This window comes from Herpailurus yagouaroundi, unplaced genomic scaffold (genome assembly GCF_014898765.1).
Source record: "Herpailurus yagouaroundi ecotype Mexico unplaced genomic scaffold, PumYag 139, whole genome shotgun sequence".
NCBI classification, from domain to species: domain Eukaryota; kingdom Metazoa; phylum Chordata; class Mammalia; order Carnivora; family Felidae; genus Herpailurus; species Herpailurus yagouaroundi.
Window position 1 is genome coordinate 2,551,475 of NW_024412394.1, and position 16,010 is coordinate 2,567,484.

The 16,010-nt window shown below is 39.3% G+C and overlaps 1 protein-coding gene across 4 annotated transcripts in view; it reads right to left on the reverse strand.

The window, feature by feature from the left end:
* Positions 1 to 16,010, reverse strand: part of FKBP5 (FKBP prolyl isomerase 5) — a 120,620-nt gene that overhangs the window by 30,987 nt on the left and 73,623 nt on the right. For all 4 annotated transcript variants that reach the window (XM_040473300.1, XM_040473302.1, XM_040473303.1 and 1 more), the window contains 2 exons: positions 8,202 to 8,344; positions 7,119 to 7,233 (listed from right to left, as the gene is read on the reverse strand). In XM_040473300.1, the coding sequence (XP_040329234.1) occupies positions 7,119 to 7,233; positions 8,202 to 8,344 (258 nt within the window). The remainder of the gene's footprint in view (positions 1 to 7,118; positions 7,234 to 8,201; positions 8,345 to 16,010) is intronic.

Sequence of the window (16,010 nt, forward strand, 5' to 3'; positions counted from 1 at the left end):
TTTTTTTTTTTTTTTTTTTTTTTTTTTTATGTTTAAGTGAAAGAGAGCAAACATCATGCGTGCGGGAGGGACAGCGAGAGTGAGAGCTACAGAGAGCATCCCAAGCAGGCTCTGTGCTGTCAGCGCAGGGCCCAGTGTGGGACTCAAACTCACAAACCCTGAGATCATGACCTGAGCTGAAATCAACAGTTGGATGCTTAATTGACTAAGTCACCCAGGCACCCCCTCCTTACTCTTTTTTGAAGTCATTCTGCAGCCCCTCTCCCATCTTACTCAGTGGGATCTGGAGAGGAAGAGGGGAGAGGGGAGAGGGAAGAGGGAGGGTACTCCAACAACTCGAACTCTGCAGACGGCTCTGCTGAAAGGCTCACATTTGAAAACACTGTCAAGCGTCTGCATCCTTGCACTCAGATGTGGTGAAGCACTGTGAGGCAAGACAGCTACATACAGCCGGCATGTGGATGTGTCTACTCCAAGCAATGAAGTAAGCAACCAAAAAATGTGTAAGACGGGTGACTTGGGGAAGGAGGAGCGGTAGGCTTATGTCAGTCAGATTCAATTTCTAAGAAAGCTAAGCTTAAAAGTGACAATGCAGCCATTGCTGGCGACTAAAGTAGAGTGACTGAAGCATCAGTCGCCATCACAGTGTCAACTGGACTACCTTAGAACCCTGTGGCTTTTTTAATGGAAAAAGGACACTGAGTAAGAATTACAAGATGGTCATCTTAACTGACATAAGAAAAAGCACAACAGAAGCTAAAAACCGACTTGCAATTATTAGGATCCTGACAAGAGAGGGTAAACATTTCTCTGAGGAAGAATAAATCCTGTCAACTAATGTAAGTTCTCTCTTCCACAACAAACAAATTAAAAGGAAGCAAAAGATCACAATTGAGTAAAATCCTTTTCTGATTCATTCCGTAACTTTATTCTTCAAAAACCAACCAACCAAACATCCTGGAGAAATAGGATTTAGGCACGATTAGTACTAAGAAGACATATAATTAATTTGAAGACTGTGTTAAAGGCAGAGGCAAATTAATCATGAGTTCCAGGTCAACCCTGGTAGAGCCAAAAGGATTTGCTGATGAATTGGATGTAGAATATAAGAGAATGAGGTGTCGAGGATTTCCTTCCTTAAATCTATTTTAAGGAAGCAAAACCAATTCTATAAGCATAATATAGAGGGTAGAAAAAAGAAATGTAATTTCCATCCTGTACTAGGCACCTTTCTTAACTGTCCACACAACCTATGTGTGTATAGGAGAAGATCATTCCCATTTTACAGATGGGAAAACTGGATGCCCATGGTTGTTGAGTAACTTGTCTAAAGTCGCAAGAATATCACTTAGTGATTCCAAGATTCAAAATTCATCTATCACTTCCAAAGCCTGTGTGCCCCTCCCTGACTACCCACTATACCTTCACACAGAAGTGACACTTTGTAACTCTTCTGTGTCTATAATGATATATTATAATTAAAAAAAATTTTTTTAAAGTTTTTTTATTTAACGTTTATTTATTTTTGAGACAGAGAGAGACACAGCATGAATGGGGGAGGGGCAGAGAGAGAGGGAGACACAGAATCGGAAGCAGGCTCCAGGCTCTGAGCCGTCAGCCCAGAGCCGGACGCGGGGCTCGAACTCGCGGACTGCGAGATCTTGACCTGAGCTGAAGTTGGACGCTTAACCGACTGAGCCACCCAGGCGCCCCTAAAAAAATTTTTTTTAATGTTTGTTTATTTTTGGAGAGAGGCAGAGTGCGAGTGGGGGAGGGGCAGAGAGAGGGGGAGACACAGAATCCGAAGCAGGCTCCAGGCTCCAAGCTGTCAGCACAGAGCCAAACACGGGGCTCAAACTCACAAATCACGAGATCATGATCTGAGCTGAAGTTGGACGCCCAACTGACTGAGGCACCCAGGCTCCCCTATAATGATATATTGTAATGGATCATCATTGTCTCCTGTTCTCTTCACAGCAGAACTGGCTTTAGTTTGGGGATTTCTTCCTGGCTTTGAATCTAAGTGTTACGGGCAATGCTATGAAAAAAGGCAAGCTGGTAAAGACCTGAGAAGACTTTATTTTTTAATTTTTTTTTCAACGTTTTTATTTATTTATTCTTTTTATTTTTGGGACAGAGAGAGACAGAGCATGAACGGGGGAGGGGCAGACAGAGAGGGAGACACAATATCGGAAACAGGCTCCAGGCTCCGAGCCATCAGCCCAGAGCCTGACGCGGGGCTCGAACCCATGGACCGCGAGATCGTGACCTGGCTGAAGTCGGACGCTTAACCGACTGCGCCACCCAGGCGCCCCGAGAAGACTTTAAAAGAACAAAGTGCTTGTGGTTTCTGACAGGTACCACTTTTTTTTTTTTTTTTTTAATGTTTGTTTATTTTAAGACAGAGAGACAGGGAGAGAGAATCCTAAGCAGGCTCTGCACTGTCAGCACAGAGCCCGACGTGGGGCTTGGTCTTATGAACCATGAGATTATGACTGAGCCTAAATCAAGAGTTGGATGCTTAACTGACTGAGCCACCTAGGTGCCCTTGACAGGCACCACTTTTAAGTCAACCTTCTGTCCTCCTCCCACACACAGTGAACTTGTTTCAAAGAGGGATAAGTGAAAATACAATATGTTTTTATAAAATTGATTTGTTCCAGAAAACCAAATAGGGCTTTTGGATGAAAAAAGTAAAAATAAACCATTTACTCTAAACTTTCCAGAAAGTAAAATCTAACAAGATGAGAGACAAAAGATTAGTCATTACCCTTTTTTAAGATATTAGGAAACAGAAAAAGCAAAATTAGATAAAGAATTATTCAAGTATTTTTTTTTAAAACCCATCGATAGTATGTTACCCTCCGTACAAAAAGGAAGGGGACATAAAAGAAAAAAATACAGATACCTGCTCATTTCTGTAAAAGAAACACAAGAAGTATAAACCAAGAAGAAATGTGACTGGTGACCTACAGGAGGTAGGCAGGAAGGAAGGTGGAAATAATGGGGAAATGGGAACCGGTTAGTACAGAGGACGGGGGAATAACACTTCTGTGTATATCTTTTTGTTTAGTTTAGAACCATGGCACTGTTTCATCTACCCCAAACACAAATAAATAGTTAAAAGCAACCGGAGTGTGGGGGGTGACCCTAAATGGCATCCAAACATAACAAATGAACATAACTGCGTTATAAATAAATAACATAACCACACTGAAGGGAGTGAGAACACAGAACTAACCTAAGTTGGAAAACAGTGTTTTCAATGTATGCTCTAAGGCTGGTGACTACAGGAACTTCTACACAAATACTTCCTGCGTTTACGAAGTGCATTTTTTGAAGGGGTGTGGGTTAGCAATTTTGAAACTACTTTCTGTGTAAACTACAATTAAGCAAATAAACAAATACATCGTGGATAGGAGAGAGAGGTTTCTCACTGCTGGAGAAAGCAGTTTTAAATAAGTGAAGGGAGAAGGTAAGGATGAACATGAGGTGCTGGATCGGAACTGCAGGCATGAGTATGTGCTCCTAGCTTTTAATAGACATACGGACTAACAGAGAACACGTACAGCTAATAGAGAACACGTAAAGCTGTGTACACGTGCCTTCTGTGGTACATCTATTTCCCAGCTCTGTCAAGTTAAGAAGCAATAATGTTCCACAGTGTGAGGATACCCGGCACCCAGATCTTGGTTTCTAAATACTGTTTTCTAATAAAAGAAATCAGAGCTCCTTGGAGAAATGGTTGATTCCAGCCCTGGGGTGGGGAAGCTACAAAATGAGCCTAGAGCATCTTGTACCAAAAGTAAGGAAGTGCTTAAAAAACAAAGGAGGGGGGTGCCTGGGTGGCTCAGTGGGTTAAAGGTCTGACTTTAGCTCAGGTCATGACCTCGTGTTCCTTCAGGGCCCGTGTCGGGCTCTGTGCTGACAGATCAGAGCCTAGAGCCTACTTTGGATTCTGTGTCTTCCTTTCTCTGCCCTGCCCCCACCTCTCAAAAATAAACATTAAAAAAAAAAAAAAAAAAAAAAGGATGTCTGTTGAAAAGACACAAAAGCTAGGTTAAGAACCTTTCAATGGCCAAATCTGGGACAATCTGACCAACAAAGTAAGAGTAGCAATGAATAATAACCTACAGAATAAAATAAATACCAATGACTCTACACTATTATAAATAACTGAATAAACAGGGAAGAAGAGGCAGATCTTCCTTATGGCAGAATTCCAATTAAATTGTAGAAAGAACGGTGGAAATAGAAAAATCACCATTAGGCAAATCCTACAGTAATAACTGTTGCATGGAAATATCACTCATGGATCAGGGGCGCCTGGGTGGCTCAGTCAGTTAAATGTCTGACTCCTGATTTTGGCTCAGGTCATGATCTCATGGTTCATGGGATTGATCTCCTGCTGACAGCATGAAACCTGCCTGGGATTCTCTCTCCCCCCTCCCCCACTTCTCTCTCTCTACCCTACCCACCCTGCTTTGTGCTCTCCTCTCTCTCAAAATAAATAAACTTAAAAAAAAACACAACATTCATGGATCAGTGTGTGAAGATGTGATGCAAAAGACACCTGCATGGTCTCCTAGTAGTTAGATCCCTCCCAAAGAGATACTTAGTAAGGCAAAAATAGCAACTTTACAAGGAGAAACATGGCAGATCCCACCTTAACCAAGTGACCCAAGTTAACATCAATATCATGTACCTCCTGATAATGATGAACTGATAAGGCACGGCATCACTTACATGGTATTTAAAAAAAAAAAAAAAAAATGCTTAACTCCAATCTAATCATGGAGAACATCAGATAAACCCAAATTGAAATATATTCTAAATAGGCCAGTTGTCTTCAAAAGTGTTAAAATCATGAAAAAACACAGGAAGACTGATAATTGTCACAGACTGGAGACTACTACTAGAGGGACAAAATATAGCACTGGATCCTGAATCTGACCATGACCAGAAGAGGACATCAGTACGGCAAATGAGGAAACTCACACAAGATCTGTAGAATAATATTAACAGTATTTTTTAAAGTTTATTTATTTTGAGAAAGAGAGAGAGAAAGCACACGTACGTGAGAGGGAGAAGGGCAGAGAGAAAGAGGGAGAGAATCACAAGCAGGTTCCATTCTGTCAGTGCAGAGCCTGACACTGGCTTGATCCCACGAACTATGAGATCATGACTTGAGCCAATACCAAGAGTCAGACGCTCAACCAACTGAGCCACCCAGGCACCCCTAATAGTTAATAGTATTTTATTGGTGTTAATTTCCTGATTTTGATAAATGCAGCACTGTGGTGAGGGATGATGTTACCATTAGGGGAAGCTGGATGAAGCATATAAGTGAATTCTCTGTACTAGTTTCGCAATTTGTCTGTAAGGCGAAAATGATTTCAAAACAAAGTTAAAAATAAGGACTCCCACCAAAAATACTACCAAAAGCAAGATGGGATTTAATTTAGCCTGCCCCAAAGTTAACTCTGCAATGGTAGTTTTGTGGCATTGCCTAAAATTGGGAAAAGTTTTTCTTTTTAATTTGGTTGACAAAAGCCTCCAGGTTAAAAATATATATTATAAATTGCTGAATCTGGGAGTTACTCTATCATAGGAAAAAAACCTCTGGTTTTTTTGATATTTGAAAATATTCATAATAAAAAATTTAAATACCTGTTACAGATAACCTTCTTACATACTTGTTAATGTGCTGAAGATGATGATCTGTCATTCTGGTCACTTTCATAAACATTTAGAATTCTATCATGGAACATTCAGGGCTAACAGGACCTTAGAAATCGAGATGTCTACCCCTGTGTCATCGTAAAGGAAGCCAGAGCCCAGAAAGGCAAGGGCTAGTTAGAGTCTGCTGAAGCTAGAATCCTGTCTCTGGCTCCTGGGCTAGGTATTTCTCCAACATTATACATTTGAGCTCCTCTTCATTTATTCTAAAACTTACCAGGAATGATTGCTACCTAAAGACTTCAACAGCAATAGTACAGTAATACTATTTACAACTGTTTCCAACTAAATAAGTAACTCAATTTGAACTAATTTGCCAGACCCAAGGGAATGAAACATGCATCTCAAGTAGAATATACAAATGGTAAAGATAAGAAAATCAACCATTCTAGTTTACTGTTCTAAATGAACTCTTTATTTTAAATAGGCCTTTTATAATAGTTCATATTGTCAAGTACTCTGTTTTCTTAATGGAAGTATTTTTCTATGTTTTCTCATGACTCTCTTTTTAACGGTACTTCAAGCTCAGTGAATGGCGTCTTTCAAACATCTATCCATGCAGAAAGCACCTACCGAACACCCAATGTGTGTAGGGCACTGTAGGTAATGCTGGAAACAAAAAGACTTAAAAAGATTCTGGGCTTCAAGCTGTCTACTGGAGAAATGGGCAAACACTGACTACAATACAAAGTGACAAGCGGTGGGCGCCATGGTCCATACATTGTGCTCTGGAAGAGTGATCAAGTAATCGGTCCTTGGGAGTATCCTTCCCCCCAGTTTAGCAAGTAAAAAAAATGGAGTAGCTGTAAGTCACCCAATAAATGGCAAAGCAAAACATGAACCTAGATCTCCTGACAGAGAATGGAATGAACACTATTACCCAATTCTGATCTAACTAAAACGATGAACTTTTTCATCTTGAGACAAGCCAGTGAGACAGGTTTGAGAGCTCTGAAGGACATTACAATCCAACTGCTCTGTTCAGTAACTCTGTAACCTTGGGGCAATTTCTCTGAACTCACTTTTCTCACCTGGGGATAATAAATCTTATCTCGTAAGGTTATTTTGAGAAATAAATGAGTAAATCCATAAGGCAACTAACATTGTTGCTGGTACACCATGGAGTCCGTAGACTTGGACTTGATGGGTAGGATTACATCTTCTGGGTCTACCGAAGCTGGTACAGTAAATACCTAGCATAGACATGTTGGATGAATATTTACCAAATAAAGTCATTATTAAGTAAATGTTGAATTTAAAACTATTCTTGAGTTGAGCTATATTTAATTATTTCTAGATTTTTAAAAAGAAATCTCCATTTTATCCCTGTAAATGGAACCCAATTTTAAGGACTCGTTCACTGTCACAGCAATACTTACTTTCTACTGTAGCTCCTTCGTTTGGGTTTGAATATCCTTCTCCTTTCTGTTTGATTCTTCGGATAATGCCTCCATCTTCAAATAAATCCTCTCCTTTGAAATCGAGGAGCTCAATCTAGAAAGGAAAAAAAGATTTGGCTGAGAAAAGACCAAACAGAGCCAGCTTAACATACTTAAAGACAAGGACAACCGATTCTCCTTTCATTTTACAAAATAAAACTCTTTAATATTTATCTATGCATCTCAGTTATTGGAAAAGTAGGAAAAAAAAGAACGCTGCACTTTCAATACCTGGAAAGAGCCTTCACTTAACGATAATGTCTAGGACTGCATCCTGTGGGGTTGCAGTGCAAAGACAGACAGGAAATACTAGGAAAGCTGCCTTGTGGGCAAAAAGCCAGAGCTACAAGGTGCTGCCCTGAACTATTTTGTCTGACTCTAGAGGCCACCACCTTTCCACCCCAGATTCATGGAATTCCCTTTTGTAAATGTAAAAATAAATCCTATGAATCAGACCTACAACCAACTAAAGGTGTTTTTTGTTTTTTTGGTTTTATTTTGTTTTACCCAGTTATGACATTTCAGGCATTTCCTCCCTTAATTTTTTAATCACACTTGGACAGATCTATGTAATTCAACACAGAATGCATAATGTTATCACCACCTACTGCTTCTAATGAAGAAGCGAGACCGGTGACAAATTGTAAACCTGTATAATATGAAAGTATCTTACCGTTTGGTTTAGGTATATTTCAACACTGGTCTGCCACATTTTCAATGTTGTCTTCTGGTCAACTTTGAGTATGTTATACTCACACCACTGACCAGAACCTTTCTTTTTAAGCCTGGTGTCTTTTGTTTATTTGGATATGATCGTTCAGTGCCAGAAACACGTTTCTAAGAAAGCACTGGCACACACCCCTTGGGTTTGTGGGAAACAATTCAAGAAGCTAAGCTCCAAAATAAATAAGTTGGATCTGATTCTCAACAGCAAGCTTAGCTCCTTGTTCCACTGCCTGTTGCTTCAGAGCCAGCACTATACTAGAACAGAGGCTAACAAGGCAACATCACACACACACTTACCTCAAAAAAGAGAGTTGCATTCGAGGGAATTTTGGGGAGACTGCCAGCAGAGCCATATGCGTATTCTGGTTTGCACAGTAAATGGCAGATCTCTCCTTTCTTCATGGTAGCCACCCCAATGTCCCATGCTTTGATAACTTGACCTACGAGAAAGAAAAAGGTGGTTGAAAGCAATAAGCCGTATTTAAAAATATTTAACTGTCATAAAACAAAAGTTTGAATAAATTTCCTTTACACTACATAATCAATAAGCAGGGGCTCAAAAAGAACCAAGAAATAAATTGATTAAAAAAATTTTTTTTAATGTTTATTTACTATTGAGAGAGAGAGAGAGCGCGAGCATGAGTGGGGGAAGGGCAGAGAGCGAGGGAGACACAGAATCTGAATCAGGCTCCATGCTCTGAGCTGTCAGCACAGAGCCCAACGCGGGGCTGAAACCTGTGAGATTGTGACCTGAACTAAAGCAGGAAGATGTTTAACTGACTGAGACATCCAGGAGCCCCGCCCCCTTTAAATTTTTTTAATGTTTATTTACTTTTGAAGGAGAGAGAGCCAGCGAGCATGAGCAGGGGACGGGCAGATAGAGAGGGAGACAATAAACTGATTTTTGAGGGTGACCAGAGAAGATTCCCTGCTGAGAAGGAGAACAGTAGTATCAATTTCTAAGTTTCAAAGACTGAATCTTTGAAAAGTGGTAATAACGTAATCTTTGAAATGTAGCTGGGCTGCAGCTGTTGCTTAATTTACAATTTCAACCATAATAAAGGGTGTGTTTTCTAGGTACAGATAGAACAAAAATAGTATGGAATGAAATGGAATTTGTCCTAAGGAAGCTTATAATTCAGTTGAGTAGACAAAAACAACAAAACAACTGGAAAAGTATAAATTGCATAAAAGGGCCCATGAAAGAGATCTCCAAATTTAGAAAAAGAAAAAAAATATTTTTGTTTTGTTTTTAAACAAAATGGTTATGTGTCCTTTTGTCAAATCACAAGAACTACTGAACTCAGAATTTTTTTTCCTACTTCCAGGAAACTAAAAGTTGACTTTACTCCTCAACTGTAGAACTCTTCTAGCATACATAATTGTAATTATATCTTACAATAATCAGTCTCAAATCCTTTGGGAAACAAAAAATGTAGGTGATTTAAAGAGGTAAAATACAAAAATGAGGTACTATGTCAATCAAAAACTTAAGTACTGACAGCAGGATCAGGTAAACAATAAATCCCAGCAGAAGTGAATTTTTTAAAAGTTTATTTATTTGAGAGTGAGACAGTGTATAAGAGCAGGGGAAAAGCAGGGGGAAGGGGGAGTGGGAGGAGGGGGGAGGAGAGGGGAGGAGAGGAGAGGAAAGGAGGAGACATAATCCCAAGCAAGCACGAACCACAAGATCATGACCCGAGCCAAAGTCAGATACTTAACCGACTGAGCCACACAGGCGCCCCTGAAAGTGAATTTTGAAGAAAGCTATCATCTTGAACTGTGGTAGGATATTAGAACAAGATGAATTCTATACTGAAGTAGGTAAGTAGGGATGGATAGAACATTCCTGACTCAGGACTACAGCTTGTCTCAAGTATTGTAATTTTTCAAAAGATCAGATACTGTAGTTAAAAATGTTTAAGTTATACATGCCTATTATTCAATCACACACAAGAGAAAAAACAAAGTAAAAGGGCATCCATTCCCTCCTTGTAAGAAGACACTGTTTGTTGTTCCTTTTATACTCTTCTGGTGCATGCTGTACAGCATGTCATGCATTTAATTCTGCTTTTTATTCAATATATATCTTGATCTGTGTCAGCAGAAAGGAGGATATGCATTATTTTTAGGATATGCATTTTAGAGGTTAAGAATGTAGACTGTTTTAACCACAGACTACCTGGATTCAAATACCAGGTCTGCCCCTTATAAGTAATGTGTAAATTATTTAATCTCTGTGCCTCAGTCTCTCATCTGCAAAATGTAGACAATAACTGTGCCTGCCATATAGTTGTTATGAGAATTGTTAGATAAAATCTGTCAAATGCATGACATAATGACTGGCATATGATATATACTTAAGAACAGCTGTCATTCAGGCACCTGGCTGGCTCAGTTGGTAGAGCACGTGACTTTTGACCTTAGGAACAGGAGTTCAAGCCCCACGTTGGGTGTACAGCCTACTTCTAGAGATAAAAATAAACAAATAATGAAAGAACAGCCATCATTATCATCATCATCATAAATACAAATATACAAATATTTGTACAACATCGAATACAATTATTAAATGAGATCTAGTTCATTCTAAATGACAGCATGATATTCCAGTCACTCTCCTATTGAGAAACATATTAACAGTAGTCTAAATAAGGATATGTGTCCATACAGGATTGTCTACTTTGTGTGAGAATATTTGGAGAATATTCTAGAAATGCAATGGTGATGTGCACTTTCAATTTGACGGACGTTGCCCAACTGTCCTTCTAAAATGGCTACATCGATTTATTTTTATTTTTAAAAAATGTTTATTTTTGAGAAAGAGCACTTGCAAGTGGGGCAGAAAGAAGGAGACTGAGGATCTGAAGTAGGCTCCAGGCTCTGTGCTGACAGCAGAGAGCCCGACGCAGGGCTCCAACTCACAAACTGTGAGATCATGACCTGAGCCAAAGTCAGACACTTAACCAACTGAGCCACCCAAGTGCCCCAGCTATGTCAATTTATACGCTCACACATGGTTCTATTGTGAAAACAGTCCAGAATCATCAGGTGAAATGTAAAGTCTGCTGTTGATAGGTTGCTTTCCTGTCACTGATGCTTGGAGTGGGCCCTTGAGGAACATTTTTTTTCTTTACTATCAACTCTGGTATTTTAAGACATACTTGTCCAGGAAATCTTTATATTGTGGGGGGGGGGGCGGCGCGGGGTGGGACTACTGTACATTTTTTCAAGTTATTTGGCCAACTACTGAGGAACAAAGGTCCAGCTATTAAGAATACAAAGATGGCCATTCCCTTCTTCCTTCCAAGGAAGGTGCAATGTAGTATGGCTAGTGGAAGAGAATGATAAGTGCACTGTTTTTGCTTTTGCTTTAAAGGAAGCAATGGTAAACACCAACAAAGAGTATAAACAAGGGGCTTTTTGCTTTTGGATGGGGGTTAGAGCAATCAACAAAAGCCCAATTCATTGATAAGATCTACTCTATGCCTAGAAGTTGGAAACATTAGCCTGTGGATTAAATCTATAGGAGCCTTGACCTAAAAAATTCATGCCTGTGCCTTTGCTTTTCTTCTCATTTAGAACATAAAGCTTCTCTTACATCGAATTCCTAATACTGAATGAAAACACATTAGCAAAGAGCCAGACTGGTATGAAAACAGGTATATGTTTCTAAAATAGTCAATCCAGGGACTTTCTTTTTTTTTTTTTTTTATTTTTTTTTTATTTATTTGTTTATTTTAAGAGAGAAAGAGAGCACGAATGTAGGTGTGAACAGGAAAGGGGCAGAGAGAGAGGGAGAGAGAAAAGAGTCTTAAGCAGGTTTCACACTGTCAGTGCGAGCCCGACACAGGGCTAGAACTCACGAACTGTGAGACCGTGACCTGAGCCAGTCACAAATAGGATGCTCCACCCACTGAACAACCCAGGTGCCCCCAGGGACTTTTCTTAAAAAGTACTTCCCCCTGTTGTGATGACTACCGGGTGATGTATGAAGTGTTGACTCACTAAATTGTACACTTGAAACTAATATTACACTGCATGTTAACTAACTGGGATTTAAATACAAACTTTAAAAAAAAAAAAAAATATCTTCCCCCGATTAAAAAAACAAAAAGTAACAATACATAGTTATTATAGAACACCTAGAAATTATAGAAAAGCATAAAGAGTAAAATAAAAAACCTCTGAAATTCCAGCATCTGGGGTAAACTGTCAATTTCCTGGTTCATTTCTTTCCAATTATATGTTCACTTGGTTTGCATTTAAAATTTTTACATATACATTCTTAAAATTCTGGTCATAGGGGCGCCTGGGTGGCGCAGTCGGTTAAGCGTCCGACTTCAGCCAGGTCACGATCTCACGGTCTGTGAGTTCGAGCCCCGCGTCAGGCTCTGGGCTGATGGCTCAGAGCCTGGAGCCTGTTTCCGATTCTGTGTCTCCCTCTCTCTCTGCCCCTCCCCCGTTCATGCTCTGTCTCTCTCTGTCCCAAAAATAAATAAACGTTGAAAAAAAATAAAAAATAAAAATAAAAAAAAAATTCTGGTCATAGTTTATTTGGTTTTGTGATCTACTCTATATTTCACACTAAATGAGCATTTTCTTGTTAAAAGACAGTATTTGAAAAATGACCTAATAACTATCTCATCTTCTGATTATAATTTCAATTACATTAATAAACATTTAGGTTCTTCCTTTATTCTTCTGACTTTTATAAAGTTCTGATGAACTGATGGATGAATGGATAAAGAAGATGTGGTATGTATATATATGTGTGTGTGTGTGTATACACACACACACACTTGGCAATCAGAAAGAATGAAATCTTGCCATTTGCAACTACATGGATGGAACTAGAGGGTATTATTCTAAGCAAAATTAGTCAGTTGGAGAAAGACAAATATCATATGACTTCACTCATGTGAGGACTTTAAGATACAAAACAGATGAACATAGGGAAGGGAAGCAAAAATAATATAAAAACAGAGAGGGGGACAAAAACATGAGACTCTTAAATATGGAGAACAAACAGGGTTACTAGAGGGGTTGTGGGAGGGGGGGATGGATGGGCTAAATGGGTAAGGGGCATTAAGGAATCTACTCCTGAAATCATTGTTGCACTAGATGCTAACTAACTTAGACATAAATTTAAAAAAAAAGTTCTGATGAACAATTTTGCACCTACATCTTTACGTAACTTTTTCTGTATAATAAAAGCCTCTTACCTGATAATCAGAGCTATATAGTTGGGAGGTTAATTTAAAATGTTGCTTGGGATTCTCGCTCTCTGCCCCTCCCCTGCTCCCTCAATGAATGAGTAAATCATTTGCAATTTACAATGTGGGTTTCTTTAAAGTGGACTGAGAACCAGAAGATACTTGTAAAGCAATCAGTACATAGAATTCTTCTGGTAAAATGTGTTCTGAAGGGCTTGTTTTTGCCTTTTACCCATCCCTAATTCAACAACAATTTACAAAATGCTTTTAGCAATTTACCTTAGTAAGGCTTTCCAAAAATGTCCAAGTTTTCACAGAAATAATTCCTCTTTCTTTCTACACTAATTTAAGTGTTTTATATATTAATTAAATTATATAATTACAAAAAGTACAATGGCTATAAACAGGTTTCAAGTGATTCTTAGTAACAGTCCGAGGAAGAAAAATGCAGGCCCTAACATCCAGAAACCGCTGGACACTGACAGCTAGGCCTTACTGATGTCTGAAGCTGGCCTGGGAGAACCTAGGCCGTGCTATTCTCCCGGTGCACACAAACAATCTCACTAAATACCAACATCAGACAAGGTCACTCTGAGACCATGAAAAAGCGAGACAAAGCAAAAACACTTCAAAATTTTGGACAAAAAATAAGGTCATTGTGCAACCTACAAAATACCAAATATCCCCCTCTCCTGGCAGCCAGGAGTGACTGCTGCTTCTCCAGCAGGTAGGGCTTTAGTCTCTGGTCTAGTTGGCCTTCCTCCTGGATAAGATTTGTTAAGATCCCCAAAGAACCACCCCACATCCCAGCAATGTCCAATCCAGAGCAAAGGAGCTCTTCCTTAATCCCTTCCCCAAATCACCCAGTACAAAAGCCTAAACCCTAAAATAAATCCCTTTGAATACTCTTACTGAAATACCACACAGTCTCTCATGTGCATTTTACCTCTACAATGAGTAACCAACCCGGCTTGTTCAATGACAGCTATGTTCCTAGTGGTCTATGGCTGGAGGGCATTGACAAGGCACACTCAATTGACTGAAGCACAGTGTAGGACCACACCACAGAACAGGAAACCAGCAGTATTGCTCAACGTCTTTACAAACAGAACGGGGAGCATCATCAATCCGGGGTTGGTTAAGCAAGCTTCTACCATACTTTCTTAGGTTCAATTTGTAGAAGCAGAATTACGGGGTCAAAGCATAAACATTTTATAGATTCTTCTTGATCTTTAGGATCATAATTCTAGGCATCATGTACCAAAAATATATAATTTGTTCTCACACTTGATCTGGACTTCCAATTTTACTAGCTCAAATATAATTTATCAATTTCAGGAGTTCTATTTCATTTGAAACAATAACTGAAATAAAAACATATATTTAAACAAATCTATGGCATAGCTACCCCTAAGTTTAAAGGCTCTCTCTACATATGTAACCACAGGCAATTGAAAAACTTAAAAGTATACAAGAAGACTAGTATCAAAGCAATGCACTGTACTTTTTTCTTGCTTCTGCAAAGTGTAATCGAAGAATACATTTTAAGACATAAAATTTTATAGGTTCAATGTAGGTTCATCAATCCTAACAAGTGGATCACTCTGGTGGAGGGTGTTGTTAAAGGGGAAGCTATGCCTGTGTAGGGATGGGAGATACATGAGAACTCTGTACCTTCTGCTCAGTTGTACTGTAAACCTAAAAGTGCTTTAAAAGTCAATTCTACTGGGTGGCTCAGTCAATTAAATGTCCAACTGGGTGGACAGACAATTAAATGTCCAACTTCAACTCAGGTTATGATTGTGTGGTTTGTGAGTTCGAGACCCACGTCGGGCTCTGTGCTGACAGCTCAGAGCATGGACCCTGCTTTGGAATCTGTTACTCTCCCCCTCTCCCTCCCCCATTCATGCTCTGTCTCTCTCTCTCAAAAAAAAAAAAAAAAAAAAAAAAAGTTTAAAAAGTCTATTAAAAAAATCATAGGGGCGCCTGGGTGGCTCAGTCAGTTAAGCATCCGACTTCGGCTCAGGTCATGATCTCATGATCCATGAGTTCGAGCCCCGCGTCAGGCTCTGTGCTGACAGCTCAGAGCCTGGAGCCTACTTCGGATTCTGTGTCTCCCCTTCTTTCTGACCCTCCCCCGTTCATGTTCTGTCTCACTCTGTCTCAAAAATAAATAAACTTTAAAAAAATTTTTTTAAATCATATTAACAAAATTTAACAAAGTAACCCAAGTGTCCGTAGATAGATGAATGGATAAAGATGTAGTTTATATACACAATGGAATATTATTTAGCTATAAAAAAGAATGAAATCTTGCCATTTGTAACAATATGGGTGGATTTACAGGGTATAATGCTAAGTGAAATAAGTCAGAGAAAGACAAATACCGTATGATTTCACTCGTATGTGGAAACAAATGAACAAAGAAATAAAAGACAATCAAATAAACCCAGACTTTTGAATACAGAGAACAAACAGTTACCAGAGGGGAGGTGGGCAGGCTATGGGCAAACAGGTGAAGGGGATCAAAGAGTACACTTATCGTGATGAGCACTGAGTAATGTACAGAACTGTTTATTGTACACCTGAAACTAATGTAACACTGTATGTTAATTACAAATTTTTTTAAATTTTTTTTTTTTTTTTTTTTTTTGAGAGACAGAGAGAGACAAAGCACGAGCAGGGGAGGGCAGAGAGAGAGGGAGACACATAATCCAAAGCAGGCTCCAGGCTCTGAGCTGTCAGCACAGAACCCAACTCAGGGCTCAAACCCATGAACCATGAGATCATGACCTGAGCCGAAGCTGGAGCCTTAACCGACTGAGCCACCCAGGCACCACAACACTGTATGTTAATTATACTGGAAAATAAATAAATTTATAAAATAAAA